The sequence below is a fragment of the Rhagoletis pomonella genome, unplaced genomic scaffold (assembly GCF_013731165.1).
Source record: "Rhagoletis pomonella isolate Grant_MI unplaced genomic scaffold, Rhpom_1.0 Rhpom_scaffold_00011, whole genome shotgun sequence".
NCBI classification, from domain to species: Eukaryota; Metazoa; Arthropoda; class Insecta; order Diptera; family Tephritidae; genus Rhagoletis; species Rhagoletis pomonella.
In genome coordinates this window covers 17,943,974-17,966,024 of record NW_023458565.1, presented here as the reverse complement: position 1 = coordinate 17,966,024, position 22,051 = coordinate 17,943,974, and the positions used below count along the sequence as shown (strand labels likewise).

At 32.8% G+C, this 22,051-nt stretch overlaps 1 protein-coding gene across 1 annotated transcript; it reads right to left on the bottom strand.

Annotated features, from left to right (window-relative positions):
* Positions 1 to 9,732: 9,732 nt before the first annotated feature.
* Positions 9,733 to 21,846, bottom strand: LOC118746759 (guanosine-3',5'-bis(diphosphate) 3'-pyrophosphohydrolase MESH1-like). Its single transcript, XM_036480668.1, has 2 exons — positions 21,246 to 21,846; positions 9,733 to 10,338 (listed from the first exon to the last, which is right to left on the bottom strand). Exon 2 carries the CDS (start codon positions 10,314 to 10,316, stop codon positions 9,777 to 9,779), a length of 540 nt encoding a protein of 179 aa, XP_036336561.1. The 5' UTR covers positions 10,317 to 10,338; positions 21,246 to 21,846; the 3' UTR covers positions 9,733 to 9,776.
* Positions 21,847 to 22,051: the final 205 nt, after the last annotated feature.

Here is a 22,051-nt window from a genome sequence, read left to right as displayed (position 1 = left end):
TAACACATATTTATTTTCACAAACACATCCAAACCGACTCATGAGTCAGACGCACCGTGTATGCCGCCTATAAGGGATTAAAATAGCACATTTTAACACCAACATATACAATTTTCGTATCGAACATATTGAGTTTTTCGATCCGCCCTAATGTGCATACATACATACATACGTATGTATTTGCATGTAAATATATTTAAATTTACAAATGTACACAAGATATTGAACTTGTTGATTTGATCTCAGTTTTAGCTTGTTTTATGTTTAGTATAAAAACTGCGGTTTTTGATTCCGCTAATTTTCATTTATCTATAAATTAAAATTTCTTTATACATATTATCATTGCAAGAAAAAAATAATATATTAGATGATCTTTTTTTTCTTTTTATTTCTTAATTTTTCATTGACCCAGAGGAAGGCTAACTTCTTAAACGTATCAATGCAGAGCATCAGTCTCTTTTATTTCTTAACCACATGAGATAAGTTTCCGGTTTGTGCAACTTTGTTAAAATAAAAGTTGGCAATTATTTATGGTTGCGCATATTCGATATCATTATATACCATGATTTAGGAATAAAAGAGACTGATGCTTTGCATTAATGCGTTTAAAAATAGATAATCTTTGTTGTTTCGAAAAAAAAAATATCCAATAACTGACCACTCTAATATGCTTATGTTTGTTTTCCACTGAAATTTAGGTATTCTATACTTCTTTAAATGATTTTCAATTTTCTAGTTGTAGTGTGCCGAAAAATAGAACTAAATTCGTTCCACCTTTAAATACATACATAATATATGTATAGATACTATGCACATTAGGGTGGTCTATACCGCAAAAAATATAGCCCTTTCTTTTATTTTAAAATCAAAAGATATTTCGTTTCCATGTGTTTCATATAGGAAAAAAATTCGTAGAAATGGTGAAAATCAATATATTATGATCGGTAAACTCTGTTCCTCTTCAGGAGACCTCCAATAATAATACCCAATTGTTTATTCAACCATTTTTTAATAATAACAATCTTTATTGGTCTCCAAAAACATCCAAAAATGCAATCGTTAATAGCGACCTTAAATATTTCTTGATTTCGAAATAAAAAAACCAAGGTATGTTTTTTCGATATAGGAGGATCCTAGGGGGTGGAGCACTAAAATTCGGACTTAACTTTGTTTCCACATGCATTTTAGGACCACCCTAATGTGCATACATACATATACATAAATATTCACGTTCCCAAGTCGAGATCCAACATTTTTCTCCAACATTTTTCCCAAGGTTTGACTTAAAGTTGAATAAAGTTTGAATTCAAATTGATATCCAAACTTTTCTCAAGTGGAGAACTCAGATTATTTCTCATACAAAAAATTTGCCGTTTTGTTGGAGAATGGGTTGGTTCTCCAATTGAGGTGCACTTGAAAATCAACATTGGACCTTGGAATTTTTATTGGATCTCCACTTGATCTCCAACCCAAATGTTTATTGGGTTGTCACATTTCATTGCCACCACGCCCATTATGTTGCACAAAGTTCAGATTGCTTCGATGTGCACATTAAAAATAAGAAAGGTTATATAATAAAGCAATTATAAACTTTACGTTAAAAAATTAAATACAGTCATGAACTTGGAACTATTTTTTTAACGACTTATTATTACATTTTAAAGATCGTCTACATAGTCGTTGCCTTTGTCATAAAAAAGCTCGTTTATTTCCGACGCGAGTAACTACTCCACCATTATTAAGCATTTAGAATTGATAAGAGCCGGATTTCAGTTTCACATATTTATGTAGGTATTTTTCTTTCAGAATTCCCAATGCGTATGCAAACATACGTATCTACATGTGTTCATACATACATATGTATTTATTTAAGGTACCCTGCAGTGAAGGAACTGTGGAGACAAATAAGAAGAAGAAGCAGGGAAGGCTATAACTATGATGTCCTACGAAATGTTAATGGTTTTGCATAAAAATACCTGTTTTTGTATTAAACTGTTAATGTTTCTATTTAAACGAGATTGTAACTGTCTGCTTGATTATAAATTAGTTTTATGTATAAATATGTATTTTGTTTTAAATTACTTGTTTTCGTTATTTTCTGGTTAAAATACATGTATTATTTATTTTTTTTACCGGCAATAAAGCATTAGGACAGTATTTTTAATTGCATATTTTACTTGTTTATAGCGAATATTTTTGAATTTTGAGTGAATGAAATTCCTAGCCGTACTTCTTAAAAACTGGTTATTTTTTAGAAGCATTTGATTGCAAGAAATCCAACAAAAAATTTTTTTTGAAAAAGACAACTACAGAAGTTTGGAACACATAAATAATACCAAAATACTGACGAAGTTGATTTTCCTTATTTCATAGTACAATAGACTCTTTGAAAAGAAAAATTAAATTTTGATTCAAAAGATCAAGATACATACATGTTTTAAGTTACCGAAGAATAGGGTAGTTTTCTCTTCATATTGGAAATTTTCATAGTTTGAAATAAATTTGTATGCAGTGGCAACTTTTATCTCAGTTGTATAGTATATACATTTAATAATTAAGTAATTTTCGTTTCATATAATTTTTTTTATTTTTTTTATTTTTTTTTGCGGTCATATATTGTATATACTATGTACATACAAACATACATGGCTATGTTCATATGTGTGTATGTTTGTATGCATGCATGTATCTACCTTTCACTGTTTTGTCACACTAAAAAATCCAAGTGCGCTGCGTGCTGCGATGTCAAGATGTAAATAAACACGTTTTATTTGCTTAAACGTCACAATGGTTACTAAATTTAGTCTGGCCACTCAATTTGCTACAAGTAGCTGTTGTTTCTGTACATATATTGTACGCCACTTGTTCTGAAGGAATATATTTTTATTTACTGTTGATTGTTTATTAAAAACGAGATGTTTCTTTATTTATTTATTTGTTTGTACGAACGTTTTTTCCTTTTCCTAATTGTTTAAAATTTTCTAAATTTATAATACTGCGTAGAAGATACTATAGCGCAATCAAAAACTCAATTAAACTCAATTGCTTTCACCACAGTGCCAAATATTTCTTTCAAATAAGCTGTGTATGAAAACTTTACGATTTTGTTACGTTTATGTTGCAGACAAGACGACGGACGAGCGCTGTTCGCGAGTGAACATTAGCAAAGCAACAGTGAAAAAGCACTGAACGACGGACGCTTTGGATGAGTTAGTAAATTGGTCGGCGGAAAGGCAATGAAAATTAATGTACATATGTATGTACTAAATTATAATCATATACATACATACATATGTATAGTATGTACATTAGGGTGGTCCAAAAACAGTAAAGTCGGAATTGTAATCACCGAAAAAAGTATACCCCTATTTTTTATTTTGAAATCAAAATATATTTAGAGGGCGCTCAAAGCGCTTAAAGTTTTCCATGTATTTTATATGGGGAAAAAACAACTTTTCTACCAAAAAACTTTGTTTATATGCAGGAGATTCCCAATAATAATATCCAATTGTTTATTTGACAATTTTTTCATCGCAACTATAAATTCTAGGTCTGTCAAAAACCCACAAAAACCATGAAAAATGCAATGGGAGACCAATAAAAGGTCGTTAGTATTAAAAAATGGTTAAATAAACAATTGGGTATTATTATTGAAAGTCTCCTGAAGAGAACCAGAGTTTTCCTATCGAAAAATATAGATTTTCAAGAATGTTATAATTTCAACGAAAAATTTTATTTTTCCCATATAAAAATATGTACATGGAAAACTTTGAACGCTTTGAGCGACCTCTAAATTTTTTTTGATTTCAATATAAAAAAATTGGGGTACACTTTTTTCGATATAGAACAATCCTAGGGGATGAGAACATTACAACTCCGACTTTACTGTTTTGGATCACCCTAATGTACATACTACAATACATACTACAATATGCACATGCAGGCAAAATACGCTGAAAAAGGTTGTGACACGTACATATGTACATGCATACAGTGACTCAAAAAAGTATTCACATATAGATTTTTCAAAATATTTGCAATGTTTTTCAAGTTAAAATTTCTTGTTAGATATTTTTTTCTAGACAAATTTTTTCATAAACATTTCACCTTTCTACTCCATCGACCGAAGCAGCTCCAACCCAGCAAACGAAATATGTACCTAGACATTTCGCCCATACAAAAATAACAAACAAAAAAATATTTCAAATTTACACGATTATTCAACTGCTTAAGACTTGCACTTTATTGTACTAAAATATGATGAGCTATAAAACTGCATATTCAAATTAAAAAGTTCAAATTTTTTATGAAATTTTGTTGAACGTTTCTAAATTTTGTATTAAATTTGAAACTTTGATTTTAATGGGTTTGGTGAACATGAACCATATTTTTTATCAACATGAAAAACATTGTACAAAAAAAATCTAAATGTGTACACTTGTTGGAGTCACTGTATGTACTTGCATACATACGTACGTAGAAGGCAATGCGAGCCAATAGCGAAATTTTCTACTCAGTTCTACACTATATATGTATATGCATATTTTTTTATTTCATTATTAATTAATTTTATTTTGCAAAGAGAGTGAGAGAGTAGCTTGGCAATGATCGTGAATACGATCAACTACTTGGCAAATTAAGCAACAGTAGTAGGTACAACAACCACTTTTACCGCGACGTCGGCAAAAGTTAACAATACGCTTGCGAAGAATACAAGATTAGCGACCGGCAAGTAAGCAGACAGTCAGCCACAAGAAACATAATACTATTTTTTCGACGACCGTGGCATGATCAAAGTTTCTTCCGTCTTAAGGTGTCTTCTTTTTTTATTTAACTTGTGATTCTTTATTTATTTATAAAAAGAAAACTGAATATAAAATTCCATTACACATGTATAGACATTTTTCCATAGGTGGCTCACGTGAAACGGTTAACATAAACCATAAACAGTTAACGAGGATACATATAGTACATATGTACATACATACATATATACATACATAGGTATAACTAAGCGTCAAGTTGTTAACATAAGTATATATAAAATAAATGTAGAATATTTACAAATAAAACGCCATTGCATCAAGAAATACAAACATATGTACATTCATACAACAACAAATTCAACTTGCACTACAAACAAACAAAACAATAATCATCTGATCTGTTTTGACTCATTCAATTCAAATTTGGCTTGTCGCTCATTTATTTATGCCACGTAGTAAATATTTGTGATTATTCGCATAATCTCATTTCTGCTTTCGGCGCTAGCTTACACGTCATAGCGCTCATATGTTTGCACTTATGTCATATACATATATATGTACATGCATACATACATATGTATACTCGTAGTAATTTACACAAGTATGTATCGCTCTGGTTTTTTCCTTATTTTAACTATCTTACCTTTTTACGGTGCGTATACGTAACATTTTTTTGTTAGCCAAGTGCAAGAGTGCCAAAAAATCGTACATACATACATTTGTACTTTTACACATTTTTGAAAATGTATTCATAAATATGCACATAATTTCATCAGCCCCTTGAAAACTGGGGCAATGCATAAATACAGTGGCGCTCACGTAAATGGTACACTTTTATTTTCTACAATAATCACAATGTTTTACATGATACATTTCAATATATTTTCAGTTGAGATAGGGCGTTTTTTAACTAAATTCTGAGATAGGGCGTTCTTCAAACAAATTCTGAATTGGGGCGTTCTTGAAAAGTTTTCTGAGATAGGGCGTTTTCGAAACGGCTGCCGAGATAGGTCGATCTTCCACTAAGCCGTCGATGTTTTCTTTATAGGACCTTTTCTTATTAAGACATTAAAAATTTAAATAGTGAAATAATTTCCTTTTTTAAGTTTAAATGAGACAAGGCTATCCCACAGAATAAGCGAGTGGACAAAAAATATATAATGGTAACAATAGCCCATATATGAAAGAATACACTCAGGGGATTGTGTGAAGCATCTTTAGGTTATAGCTGAACATTTTTTAATAATGTTTACTATTTTCAAAAAACTATTATTCGAATTGGGTTCAATCTAAAGAAGAAGTTATGTGTAAAAGTATTCAAAAGTTATTTAAACACGTGTCTGAGTATTAACATGGACGTTAAACAAAATTTTGCATATCAACAAAAGGAAATTTACGTAGAATATACAAATTAGCAGACGCTGTTGGAAAAAAAAGCGAATTTAATCACTGAACTTACTATGACGAACACTCTTGTGAATAATACATTTTAGCGTTACTTAAATTACACAATGGTGATTCGTACGAATATATTTTTTAAATTACAAAATCACTTAAATCGGTGGCTATGGTGTGAATACAATATGTATGTACATAAGAATGTATACAGCCTATAGAAGCACGCATTGAGTTCATGACAAACATTTTTGTCTATTTAACTATAAATTTGCTAAAATATTAACGAACTAGAACATTTGTTCTACATATGTACGTATATGCATCCATATGCAGTACATTTCTATATGCACAAATAATTTGAGATAGTACATAGTATGTACTTACATATAAATAGATAAATGTATGTATGTACACACTATATAGCATTGACAACACTGTGCAACACATTTTTCTAACAAAGAAAAGTATTTTTCTGAATTTGGCTATTGCAGCGCATTTAAAAAAAATTTAATTTCCTTTACTAGATTTTTAGATTGATATTTTTGGCATGTTTCTTTACGAAATAAAAAATAGGCATTATTAAAACTTTTTGCATTTACGGATAAGTCAGTATTAAAAGTATTAAACTATGTATTCGTCACATCAGATTTGTGAAAAAATCTGTACTTATCTCTTTTGAATTTTAACAAAAATTTATAGAATTTGTTGAAACTGGAATTGTTGTTTTTAATAAGTTTACTCATATTCATTGCCTGATGCAATGTAATCTTCCAGTAAATAGTTTTCATCAGGCTCTATTACTTTTTTATCTGCATCTTCATCTGGTTCTTCGTTACGTCTTCGTACTCCAGCAACAAATTTCAGGTTATATTGCGTCAGGAAATTTATTTTCAAACTAGCTTCGAAAGCTGTTGATACCGTTCGGTTTGTGCGTCAGATTGATTTGTATGTTGGTACATAAATTGAACAGTTTGTAGTTTTTACCTGAGGCTTATGGGAAAATTTTCACATTTTAGTTACTATTTTACCAACAAATTTTTCAGGTGGGCTTAGAACCTATTTTGGCGACCAACCTTCCAGGTGCTTCGTGCTTTTGCATATTATGAAGAGTTCGTATGCAAAGAAATTGGTAAAGACGGGCTATAGCTTTTAAAAGAGAGCTAGTTTTTTTTTTTTAACTTAGGTTTTTATCGCCCTAGCTCGGTACTATCGACTTGTGTTCGTCGCGTCCCCGTTAGATTCCATGAACCTAAAATTGTTGCACAGTGTAGTACAAAAATCGCCCTTGACTAACAGTCGTCAGACATTTAAACATTTATTTTATGCACATACATATGTGTATGTAAACAAACAAAAACTTTCTTTATTTATGTTGACGTCATTGGTTGGGACACAATTTTAGAAGCGTTCAGACTAAAATGCAAAATTAATGCAAAAGTTTTAAAGTTCGATACGGCACTCATCTTTATAAGTATTTGTTATCATAATAATGAATATTTGTGCTCAAAATACCAACGGTATTCACACGCAGGTAACCCACTACTCGGTAGCATTTATTTATTTTTGTATCATTTCATTTTATCGGTTTACCCGCTCATCATCAGATCAGATATTTGAGATTTTGCAAAAAACTGGAGCTGATGGAAACTTACACTAACGTAGTCGTAATCAGCACTAAAAAGTCTATCAAAAACCGCTCAACATTTGCCGCAACAATTTTTCCCCCATTTTTATTGGCCTGAGTTATATATAAAAAAAAAATGAAATTCCTTGAACATTAGAAAGCAGTTTCGGCAGTCAACTAGTCTCATTTTATTATTCTTCTTTTTTATAAACGGTTATAATGCCACCGGTGCATAATTGCAAAAGAAGAGGAGGGACGGGGTTGCGAGCGCGACGACGACCGCGGCGCAAGGTGGCGCCCGCATTTTCAAAATTATATGTACACTTAAATACATATGTATGTATTCACATATTAATTTTTTCTTTACAAACATATCCGTCCGTTTAACCTGTTGATGTACCAATTTTTCGTTTAGACTTCGAATTTAGTAGCCTTCATTTTTCAACAGTGAAGTAGTGGTATTTTAATTAATAAAGCCTTTTCACTTTTAATTGAGAAATAACACAAATTTGCCTTATTGCCGTTTGCCTTATAGCACCCTCCCTGTGGCACAAGCTATTGGCTTAAAAGACACAAAACGCCGTTGAGAGCAGTCAACGAAAGTTGAATAAGAAGTTTTAAAGAAAAAACTTTAGCGTTTTGGTTTTGATTTCGAGAAGATTAAAAAGTTTTCAAATTTCTTTACAACATTCAAGGCCCTCAAATAGTTTTTATTTATTAATCACTTAACACGAAATAAAGCAGGTGACAATGACCTTGTAGCGAACGGGCCGCATGCGCGAACTAGTATCATAGGTATCTAATGCAATTGTTCACTGGAATTAATTTCCGAAATTTTGCAACTTATAATGATCCCAACGCCCGGTTAAGATCTTACACAGCATTCTTCATACAGGCCCATACGCCTCCTACCTCTTAGATAAAGTACAGGAATTCATTGGATGAAACGACGGAAATATTAAACAAATAAATCATATCAAATATTAAGTGAGAAATGTATTCGAAAATAAAAAATATGCTCTGCAATTTTCCTCGAAGAGGCGCAAGCTTTCGATGGTATAGTATAAGTGTAGATATTTTACCTAAAAGTTGCGAGATATAAATACCCAGTAGATAATTTCAGGAGTTAAAAGCCCTTCCGAAAGGCCTTCCCGAGAATCGAGAGGCCTTCCACTCTACAATCCTTTCTCCTTTCTTTTTTGTATGGAGTGGCACAAATTGAAGGGCTTCCACTTTCGCTACCCATAGAAGGCCTTCCAGAAGGGCTTTTATGGGACGTACTTCAGAAGGCCTTTTGGAGGAGTTCTTTAAAGTTGCTTCTTTAATTTATAAAAATCATACATCTTTGAAGTATTTGCTTAAGGTTTATATCAAATATGTGTTATTGTAACTTAAATTTTTATTGGAATTCACTCGTAATATTAAATAATATAAATTTATGCAGTCGCGTAAATTGTAAATGGATAAGCCCTTCTAGAAGGCATGCAAGGAAGTACTTTTTCAGCCCTTCTTGGATAGGCCTCTTAGGATGGCCTCACTTAAGAAGGCCTACCTAAATTATCTTCTGTGTACTTAATAATATTTTTCTTCAATTAATTTTTAAATGGAAAATCCGGGGATGCTTATTTATTGTCGGAACATTCGAATATCTATAAAAAATTAATCATTCTTCAAGTCGATGTAGAAATCTTGAAGAATATTTCGCTTTTAAAGAATTTGGGTCATTTAATGGTATTTTTGAACTCCGCAACTGTAAACAAAAAAAAACTCTTCTGGGAAGACGACTAACACATTTGTTTGATTCACCTCCAAAGCAATGTCGTTAAAATTGTCTGCAATTATAACAAACAGCCTTGTGTACATATTTATCAAATAAAGCTTTAATAACAACGGCTGTTATCTATCTTTAAATTTCCGTTTAGCAACAAAGTAATGTTTATGCGCTTTTATTTAATGCAGCATTTTTTATTTCCAACAAGAAATTAACTTTAAAGTAAATTTTTCTGCCTAAAAATATCATCCAATTTTTGCTCCAACTCAGCATTCGTGCCACGCATATTATCCACTACTTTCTTGGCCCAAACATAATATTGCTCTTGGCGCTCCACCGACCAACCGATAGGCGGCTTCTTGCCCAAATCTCTCAAATTATCCAATTTATCTGCAAGCTTCACCAATTTCGCCTTGCTGCTTGACGTTGCCGCATGTTCGATTTGCAAACGCTTGCGTTCCTGTTTCTCCAATGACTTATCATCGGTGACCTCTCGCACAATGCTACAAATGCCGGCACCAAATTGTGTCTCAATTTCCTCAAATGTGGTATCGGTATCCTCCACCGTATCGTGTAAAAGTGCTGCAATGAGTACAGTTTCATCGGAAATGCCACCTTCTACGGCCAGTATGGTAGCCACATTGATGGGATGATTGATGTAGGGAGTCTCATTATCCTTGCGACGTTGCATGCGGTGTTTACTGGCGGCGAATTGCAAACCTTGCATTAATTTTGCGGTGGGTTGTATCACTTCCATGTTGAAGAAAATTCAAATCAGCCTGGTGAGAGTGCACACAATACTTGTTTCAATATATGTAGGTATTATTGTAGAAAAAATAACACTAGTCAATACAATTAAATTGGACATTATCGCGTCATAAAAAATCGCAAAAATATATATTCAACAATTCAAGGAAAAGTAGGTAAAAACACCCATAAAACCTCAGCAGTTAGGACAAACACTATAATACTCAGGTGTCTTATCGCTGTGCGTCATGAAATTCTAGCTTTCAAATATGCAGACATACCTACATACATACTACGTAATATATGGTTAGTTGAATAATAAATAAGAGTTATAAAATGCATTTCAATGCCAATCATCTTTTTGTTATACATATGTTACCGATATCAGCTGAAAGCACCCACCTCCTACTTATTTGCGTGCATGTAATTGGATGAATAGATATGAATGGATGGCTCGGGCTATGCTTAAAATAGTTCTAATCAAGCCAAATTGAATGGGAAATTGAATTTGTTAAACTGACAGTTCAGTGTGATAAACAGAATACAACATAAAGACAACACACAAAGTAAGAAGCACCGAGGCACTATGTACATACGTCTGAAAACATATTTTTTATGGGCGAGAGGAGAATGAGAGTTTACCGCGGTGATAAAAAGCCATAAATCGTCGAACGGTCAATTTTTGTACTGAAAATCGTCTGTTAACTGCCAGTTGCGGTTTGACTTTTCACTCTGAAAACAATTCTAAATAAAATTTTTTATAAACTACATAAAATGAAATTTCTTCAAAATAAGGTAGAATGTCATTAAGAATTTAAAAAGTTCGACTAAAAAATTATCCCTCTATAAAATAATTACGTTTAAAGTCGATCTTTGCATTTTTTTCAGTCATAAAAAAAGTCTCCACCGTTACGTGAACTTAGACGTGGCTCTAAGCCTTCCATTCATAGAGTGAACAAAGCCCCGGGTAATATCTTGGGGTATATTCTCCCATATATCCTAAAGGTCACTTTTAAGATCACTCTTGCTCTAAATTTGACGCTCGCGTAATTTGGATTCCATGTAAACCGACTACTACATAGTGTCAAAATATAAAAAAAACAAGAAAATTCGGAAAGACCAGAAGAAAGTGGAATACCAAAATGTCTGTAAATGTTTGCCAATTGTTTAAAAAGTTGAACTCAAAAGTTGAACTCAAATATTTGAATGCATGAACACAACCTTTTTTAGCCGACTTTAAAAAAAAAAGGAGGTTATAAATTCGTCGGAATATTTTTTTTTATGTATGAAACCGCATAACTTTGGACCACGTAAACCGATGGCTATAATATTTTTGAAAAGAAAAGGTGGTCCCATACTAATTTTGTTTCAGATCCGATCATTGGATCATGAAGATATTAACAGTTCTCTTAAATTTGTACATGTGAATTGAAGTCGGTTTGGTTTTTTGCTTAAAAAATACTTGTTTATATGGAAGAAGGTACACAACACCCTCAGCGAAGAAAATTCTCAAAAAATCACGGTAACTTTAAGCGACTTGAAACTTGCACTTTTTATACTAAAAAGGGCTATAAAACTGCAAACTAAAATTTTTTTAGATATGTAAGTGTCTGGCCGAGCTTCTCCTCCGATTTGTGGCGTTCGCCTTGACGTTGTCACACAAAGCGGAGGGACCTACAGTTTTACGCCGACTCTGAACGGCGATTGTATTTTTATGAGAAGTTGTTTTTTATGGCAGAAATACACTTGGAGGTTTGCCATCGCCTGCCGAGGGGCGACAGCTATTAGAAAAAACATTTCTGTTTTCTTTTAATTTCTTCTTGTCTGTAACTGGGCTTGAACCAAGGCCCTACGAAATGGTAGCGCCAATTGGAAAATTTTAAATTTAGATGAAAGATTCTTGCAGTTTACCGAGTTCTGTATGATGTAAAAAAATTATTCTTGTGGTTTTTGCTGTTGAATGAACTATATTTTTATACAAAAATAAGAACATTTTTTTATGGAAAATAAAAAAAAATAAAATCCTTAAAACGTCAGAGGATACTTATTTTTGGCGCTCACTGTATATAATACGCGAAGGCATTTTTTGTGAAGGTCATCAGATCTGCACCGTTTCTTCGAATTTCAAAAATGAGATGTCAAATTAAAAAGCTTGGCCCTAAATGTGAAATAACGTTTTATTTTTTGAAGTTAGAACTTTTTATCGGTACACGGTGATTTAGAATTAAAGAGCCATGCGACACTCTTCTTCAAACGCTTATAACTCATTTCAGTTGCGCGTGGGATCCACAAACATTTTTTTCTATACGGAAGCTCTTGATCTTACAGCAGACATTGCATATGAAAGTCTATATGTATATAGGAAATAGATATGTAATAACATTGAGAGCATCTATAGTTCTTACCGAAACTTGCGGCCCTCTGAGCTCTTCTTAGTGTTATATGATTACATTAGGGGCTGATTAGTTCAAGCAACAACTTTTGACAACTTTCGTTGGTCAATTTGGCCACTACTTATACTCCCGCCCGGTTGAGTTTGAGTAGTTCTGAGTTGATAGCGGTAAACCATCAAAGTGGCGAAATCACTGCACTCTCGCGGCGTGCTCCTACGAATGTTTCTTATTAATATATGCAGCTTCAAATGCAGCATACCAACGATAGAATTAAATTTAGTTGAGGCCCTAAAATAGGAGCTCCTCTATGTAATAAATTACTTCTGCAAAGAGGATATATAACTTTAATCGCCGCAGAAAATGGGTTTTAGCACATTTATAATCTTTTATTTACATATATAAAAGCTTCCCTGTTTTTGATTAGCAAAAATTACAACAATAGCAAATCAAAAATGTGATTAATACTCGTATTTAAAAATAAAATTAAAACTATTATAAAGCACAAATACAATAAACAACATTGTGCTAAAATTTCGAGATTTTCCCAATGATAAGGCAAAATAATGGGAAAATATACAGTGTCTCAAACATATGGCCACGTGTTGATTTTCTTCAAATATTCGTAATGTTTGTCGAGCTAAATTTATTTTGTTATTTTTATATAAAAATATCGTCTAAGCTTTAACCAAAAGTGTGTAAATCACAGTTTCAAACTTTATACAAAATTTTGGAAAATTTAACAAATTTTCATAAAATTTCAACTTTTTATTCTGAATTTTTAGAAAATTCTCAAAAATCAACGCGATTTTTTAGCCGTTTCAAACTTGCACTTATTAGACTATGGGCTATAAAACTGCACACCCAAAAATTTTCTAAAAATTCGGAATAAATAGTTGAAATTTCCTGAAATGCTGAATTTTCCTAAATTTTGTATAAAGTTTGAAACCAAATTTGGTAGACACATTGCGCTTAGGCTTCTTAAGCGCCATAGTGAAAAGTTTTGAAATCGGACAAAAACCACGGGCTCCACCAACGTAACGGAAATTTAAAAAAACTCAAAGCCAACTATATTTTAGTAGGAGTAGGTTTTGTCTGATTTCAAAAATATTCGAGACGGTACATAAGGAGGCTAAGCACAATGTGTATACCAAATTTGGTCGAGATCGGGCAAGTAATTTTTGAGATACGCATATATCATATAAGTGGGCGGTGCCACCCCTATTTTCCTAAAAATTCCTGAAAAACCACTTCTTTGCTAAAGAGCGATTGTATATATAAATTTTTAATACATATTGATAAACTCTTTAGCCACACTGCTCAAAAACTATGAATGTCCGGTACATATACACATATAATATATCGGCCGTATTTAAGAAAAGTCGCCTAAATTCGACAATTTGTATGCGATTGCAAAAACTGAAGTATCAGTTTATTTGAAAATAGATTTAATTTTAGATATTTAGAAATTGTAGAAATTATCGATGGCCAAAATTTAAAACATTAAGAGAAATATGGGTGTTTTTTTTTATTTACCCGATAAAAAATCCCCACAAGCCTAGTCCGGCAATAGATTGTTATATACCATTTTAAAGGCCTATATATCCTCTTTTCAGATCATAAATCTACAAAATCGTATTTTCTGACCTAAATCGACAGGTCACGACCTCTAAAATGTCCTTAAAAAAATCTATAAAAGTAAGCAATAATATTTCTCATAAAAATTCATAAAATTAGGGGGTAGGGTCTTGAAATTAAAAAAAAAAAAACATTTTCGATAGGCACCCTAGTGCATGCATACATTTATATACTGAAGATTATCAATTGAATCAGACTAATGTAAAGCAAAAACATATTGTGAACAAGTGTTGATTAAATAAAAGCCATTAATGAACAAGTATGTCGAAACAAGCAAAGAGCGGATGATCGCGATAAGGTACGAAGTAAAAGCTGTCACGCCACGTACCCGGACAACACTAAAACGGCGAAGAAGAAACTAAGCGATGACGATACTTATTTGACTGAAGAAGTTTTACTCTCGTAAATCAACAACCATACGAGATTTTACGGAGAATCTAAGTGTATATCGTAACTAGACACGAATAAAGACGCGAACTCAAAAGTTGACCTCGCAAAAAATGTTCACGCGTCTTTCTTCGCCAAAGTTTTTCTTAAGCGTATTTTTTTGTCAAATTTTTTACGCGTCTTTTTTCGCCGTCAAAACACTAGTGCGCCTTTATACGTGTCTAGTGACGATATTTACTTAATTTATTTAATATGGACATTTATACATACATATACATACATACAAACATACATATGTGCATACCAATACTTTTATTCATTCATAATCACAAGCATAAGTAGGACTCCTACAAGTAGTACGTAAATAATTTCGGCCTTTTTCAGCCAACTTGGCTAAAACCGTGCCATTTTTGGCCCTTTTCACTTCAAATGGAACTTAAATTTTCAATTTGACACAGGGTGTCAAAATTACTCTTTTGAAAAATAGTATTATAACAAGGCGCATTCATATAAGGTGGTGTTGCTAGAACAGCTGCTTTAATTCGCGTCGGTACACATATCTCAAAACTGCTTATGAGTGAGCGCGAAGTAAGAGCGTTGTAATTTTCTTTCCCTCTTCCTCCTTGAGCGAGGACTAGTTGAAATTTGACATTTGTGTAGCGAAAGCAAAAGTAAAAAACATGTTAGTTTTTGTACTACCGCTACCACCTTATATGAATTCGCCTTATAATATTTCAATACATTTTTGTTAAGTCTACCGCGTGTACTACTTTTTCGTCAACTAGAAGTTTCTAGTTTCTAAGGTTTACAGCACTGATTTACTTTCTTTTGGTACTTTACTGTGTTGCTTAATTTACTGCTAAATGGCAAAAAAAGAAATCAATTAAAAATAATAAATAAACAATTTTGCACTTTTAGTTTTCTATTTGACACTTTTTGACATCTTTTTATTTCCAATATGGCACCTCATAGCTAAGGATAGTTGGCAGCCGTGATCAGCAATCATACATGAAAACATTTTTCCTATTTTCCTTATTTTCTTCTTTTTGCAAATTTTTTTCGAAGACTTTACTACAAAACTGCATACTCAAAATTTTTCTAAGAAATGGAATTGAAAAGTGGAAAATTTTTTTGATATTTCTTGAATTTTGCCCGAGATTCATACGAAATTGATTCTGCTGTTTTTTTCCTGTTGAATGAACTATATTTTTATAAAAATAAAAAAAAAATAAAAAAATTGCTATGGAAAATATAAACAAAGAAAAACGTCAGGGTATTCGTATTTTTGACGCTGACTGTACATATATACTTCCCAAAGTGTGCACGTCTTACTGACCTGATTGTACAGAATTACAATTATTTAACGTCTACAAGACTATTTTTCATCAATGCTATTCGTACCTGAAACTCGATTCCAGGGCATATTCGCAAGTCTAAATAAAAGCAGCTTTAATGGCCAGTTTTTTCCAATTTAAACGCAGTTTACTTGATCTAAGTTTAAACTCACACTAAAAAACTGGCCCTAACAGTGTTTTGTACTCGTAGTTTCGTTAACTTATTAATTTTTAATTTTTTCCATTGATTCTATTTAGGTCCGCTTAGTACACTTAACAGAAAAAGTCTGTATGCACCATTTCTTTTTTAAATATTCACAATATTTTTCAAGCAAAATTTTTATTTTATTTTTTTTTTATAAATATATGGTATATGATTAAAACAAAATCATATAAACTCAGGCTTCAGGCTTTATACAAAATTAAGAAAAATTCAACGAATTTTCATAAAAATTTTTAATATTTTTTTCTCACGGTTCTACGCATCTTCGTTCATATAAAAAAGTTTCACTCATACTTTGTATGGAGGAAAATACTATAACAAAAAACATAAAAATACAATTTCTAAACTTTGTGCCAAATTCAAGAAAATTCAATAAAATGTTCTTGCAAATTTTCAATCTTTTAATTCTATTTTTTTTTTATATATGAGAATGTAGCCCATTAAATTTTGAAAATAAAGTTTGAATATTCTAAAAAATTGCGTTTATTTTTTGAGATTTTATGGGCCAGTGATTGAACTTTTTCCATATAAAGGATTTTCGAAAAGTTTTATGAAAGAAAATGTGTGAAAAAATGCCAAAAGCAGGTGGGAGGTACTAGCTACTTCCTACTTGCACTTTATTATACTAAAATTTAGCGGGCTACAAAACTGCATACGCAAAAAAAATATTAAAAATCTGATCAAAAAGTTGAAAACTTGCACGAAAATTTATAGAATTTTCATGAGCTTCGCACAAGATTTATAAATTGTATTTTTATGTTTTTTGTAGTAGCATTAACCATATTTTTATAATAGATCATCGGAAAAAAAAATATTGCATATGTTGTGAAAAATCCTCTGGGCAAATATTTTTGTCCGGTAGTGTAGTTTTGCCTAATGTTACTCTTTAGGCTATGTTTGACATGATGTACTACGTGCTATTTAGTCTTAATTCTTATTATACCTTTCATGAGCATGAAATGGTATTATAACTTTGGTCCGATGTTTGTAAGTACCAGAACAAAAAAAGATAGACCCATTAAAATGTATACTTATATGATCAGAACGTCGAGCTGAGTTGATTTATCCATGTCCGTCTGTCCGTCTGTCCGTCTGTCTGTCTGTCCGTCTGTTTGTATGCAATCTAGTCTCTCAGTTTTCGAGATATCCGGATCAAATTTGGTAGGTGGGTGTATTTTTATAATGTATTAATCATTTGTCGGAACCGGAATAATCGGACCACTATAACATATAGCTCCCATACAACTGATTGTTCAGATATAAAATTTTTCGTTATAACTCCTCCATTTATATAGCTGGGAACAGGAAATTCCGCACTGTTTTCAATAATTATCAACAGAAAGCTTACAGTGAAAATTAAAAAGATCGGATAACTATAACATATAGCTCCCATACAACTGATTGTTCAGATATGAGATTTTTCGTTATAATTCATCCATTTATGTAGCTAGGACCATGAAATTTCGCGCTGCTTTCACTCATTATCAGCAGAAGACTTACAGTGAAAATAACGAAGATCGGGTCACTATAACCTGCAGCTCCCATACAACTGATTGTTCAGATATGAGGTCTTTTATCATATCTCCTCCATTTATGCAGCTAGGAACATGAAATTTCGCACCATTTTCACTCATTATTAACAGAATACTTACAGTGAAAATAACAAGGATCGGGTGACTACAACATATATCTTCCATACATCTGATTGTTCAGATATGGGATTTTACCGTAAAACTCCTTTATTTGAACAGCTAAAACCGATAAATTTCGTAAGATATTTTATAAATAATAATACAAAGTCTACTGAGAAAATCGTCAAAATCTATGCTGTATAAGCTTTATCTCCTATAGCACTGATTGTTCAGATACCAGTTTTTGCGATATATCTCCTTTATGTAGGAAACTAAACAAAATAAATTGTGTTACCGGTTTACATACCGATCACATAGCAGTGAAAATCACTTAGATTGGTGCCATATAAAGTATATCCTCCATACCTCTGATTGTTTAGAGGCGATTTTTTATATAAGTATGTAACTCCTCTATCGATGTATGCAGATCAGACATCTGCAGCGGGTGCATGATTTTCGTGTATACTCGATCATCTAACAAAACCCGCTTTGCATCGTTCTCTGTATACGAGCAGAAGTATTGTTCGTTATCGACTGAGCTCAAGACGAACATGTTGGCCACAACACCCGATTGCTTTTCATACATACTTGATTGGGTTCGGGTGCTTTGCAGCGCAATATACCCGGGTGTTCGAGTTTCAACCCGAGTGTGCACAAAATTTTCTTGATTGGCTTATGACGTTTTTGTTTCTACAAAAAATGTTGCCTTCTCATCGCGGTGCTCTTAGTTTTTGTGCGTAGAGGGTAAAGAGAAGGTTGAATTTTTCGGTAGTTTGTTTAAGTGTACATTTAACCATTTCTTATATTTTTGCTCATACAAAACGCGGCATCACGACGCCTACATCCATTTAGGTATAAATGTGTGTAGATCGGCAATGCCCAAGCCCTATACACTCGGAGCACATTTATTTTTTGTAAAAGTATTTATGTACCTACATAGTTTTAGGTTTTAGGCTGTGTTCTAATATATACACACACAGCTTTCCACGCGAAACTATACGAAATAGATGCAAACACATTTTTGTCTACTTCGCTTCTAATTTTTTCATTGCGTATGCACAAGCACAAAGCAACAACATTTTCGTATGCTTTGTGGGAACATATTGGCGCCAGTTACCTTCAGCGTAAATTTCTTTGTTGTCCTGCATTTTATCGCAATGTTCTGGTGTCCGTTTCATTGTTACACAAATTTTCGGGTTAGCTGCGGGTGTCCGAGTGTGGTGTTCGCTTGTGCTCAATTTATAGCGATGGTGATCGAACAGACTCGTTCGTAACCAAAGCAGCTGTCGGGTATGCATCTCGATCGAACACATAGTAGCCGAGTGGCGTTCGCTTGTGCTTGATTTTTAGTGAGTGCGATCAAAAAGGCTCGATCATACTCAAAGCTGTTCTCTGAATGCAGATGTATTCAAAATCAGTAATCTGTCAAACTAAAATTTGCAGATGTTCATGAAAGGCATAGCCGAAGACAGTGCTGCTCTTACTTGTTTTTTATCTTAATATTAAATTACCGTGGTACTAATCTTCGGTATTATTGTAATAATTTTAAGCATTATAAGTAATGAAATGAATGATTACTGACAATGAAAAATCTTTGATATATTTTTCATTTACGGCAATAACGTGCTCCGAGATGGCTGAAGCTACGCAAATGGTTACATAACCAGTATAAATTCCACAGAATGTCCAGTACATGTATTTTGTGGGATTGAAAGGAAATTTTTAAATGTAATGTGCTAACGCTTAGTCAAACGATTACTTTTGATATCTGCTGCTAAAGTATATTGTTACATACTATGTTTGCTGTTTGTTTCAATAGTGTACTAAATATAATACGAAAGCGTTTAATATAATTGATGGTTGCATTATTAATCATTAATTAAAATCATACGATTCAAAAACAAAGTTCAGTTGGGGTATTCGCAACGGTATCGTAAGTGTCGTATTGTTGTTTGTCGTAAACTTTAAACAGCAAAAAATATGTATATTACGGGGATATATAAGGTACCATAAAAGTCAAATTATGAATTTTCACAGTGTTAAAAATAGTTGGTTGAGGTTTCAAGTCTTCTAAACATTTATTTAAGCTTTCAAGGTTTACGACGTACACAATACGACACCTACGGCAACGCTGTGAGAATACCCCAAACGTTTATTTTCAAATACTTAACGCAACTTGAAGATCTTTTTCAGTGCTCGCTCAGACACAATTCAATTTTGCGAAAGAGTAACCTTTAGTGGCAAAAGACAAAAAAAATGTGATAACAATTTCTTTGTGACATATTTATGTAAGTATATATGTACAAATGTATGTAAGTATGTATGTCCTCCCGAAGAAATACTTGACGGTGATGCCGGTTGGATCGGTACTTGGAGAATACGAGGTTTAGTTCAGGTTAAAGTCCCACACTGACAGGTAACATGCTTTCTATGCTTCCTTCTCGTAAAAAAAAATTTACATAGTTGCATACATATATATTTTGCGTCGATTACATTTCATCAAGTATTATGCATGCTCAGATTCCTTTAATTCAAAAAAAATAAAAACAGGGCAAGCGATTAAAAAAGGATAATTTGAAATTTACTTTGCACGTTTCAGTGTTTATTAAAAATCAGTGCTTCGATAGAGTGGAACCAATGTCACGAGGGGTGTTAGATGAGTGTATTTAAGTTAGCCCAAGGGAGTTCGATTCTGGATAGGTAGGACTACACTCTTCTACAGTAACCAGATAGAAATTGTGCCGGGTATACTTTCCTATGTGTGCGATGGCACCTCCCACTTCCCATTTTAAGAAGGGTAACAGTTACCGTGGATCTACGGTAACAGTTACCGTGGCGCGTGTAAATAGACACTCCCTTTAAAGAATAAGTAAACAAAAAAGGTTATTCCAAACGTTCAGAATGAATGAAGAAATGCAGCCATAATGGTTAAACTTTCAATACTACGTTCATTTGTTTATTAATTGCTTGTTATTATTAAATCATGCATCTGCTCTGTGTTTCACTCAGTGAGCGGAAAACATTATGCAATCAAAACTAAAAATATTATGGCATTCCTTCGTCATAAACTGTATGTACTTCGACAAACGCACGCCCGGTTTTCTAGGTCTCTAGTGTCTAGACAGTTTGCAAGGTGGCTTCGTGGCAAAATATAAAACCGTCCACGTTGTGATAGTCGCTAGTGCAGAGTCCCTCCTCCAGTCATAGTCGTGCATGCATACAAACGTACATACATATATATGTACATATGCGTTAGCTGCTATCGCAAAAAATCTTTCAAATACGTAATATTTGCCTTGGCTGTTATAAAATTAAGAGTTTGCGAATTTTCCTTACCTTGTATTAAACCGGAATCGTGTTATTTACAGTAATTTAATCCAATTCAAAATTTGTTTATAACCTTCTTGTTCTTCCTTTTATATCTCGTTTATTTGTTTCTCTTTCACCGTGACTCAGATAAAACTCTAGTAAAAAATCCAATTGCAGCAGCCAACAGAAAATCGATTAGGAAAATTTTACACTCAAATTTCACTTAGCGTTGATGATTTCATTTTGTGCTTTTAAAAAATGCTTAGAGAATTTATACATTTTTCCAAATTAAAAAGAAAACATATAGTAACAACTATTTTTATTATTAATTATTCAGAATTTAAACTTTCGCACACTTTTGTTTCGTATCGCGTTCGAAAAGAAATGAAATAGATGAACATTTCTTCTCCTCTGCTCTTTATCAAAATTCGATGTTCGAAGGCAACAGGGTTGTATTCCGAGGGCCTATTTCATAAAAGTTTATGGTAAACATACATATGGCATCTTTACTAACGTACATCCATGAACTATGGCTTACCATATTACAACTACTAAATATGAATTGTATATGTTGATGAAACTCACTAGGGCTGTTCAGGATCTTGTGCATATGCTCGTGCATTTGCATATTCGGTGCATTTGTAAATAAAAAAATGTACATGTCCTAAAAATGTACAAAATGTACATTTACAGACAGGGCCGATCGCGGACCGTTAACCCCCTCTTCGGATTCAATTTCTGCCGAGAACTGTTACTTCAGTAGCGTTATTTAAAGTGTTATAAGAAATGTTTATTACAACAATAGTGTGAATTTTCACCTTATTTTATGTCAT

What these genes read in the sequence shown, in the direction of transcription:
- LOC118746759 (XM_036480668.1), bottom strand. Translation starts at nt 10,316, where the DNA reads ATGGAAGTGATACAACCCACCGCAAAATTAATGCAAGGTTTGCAATTC.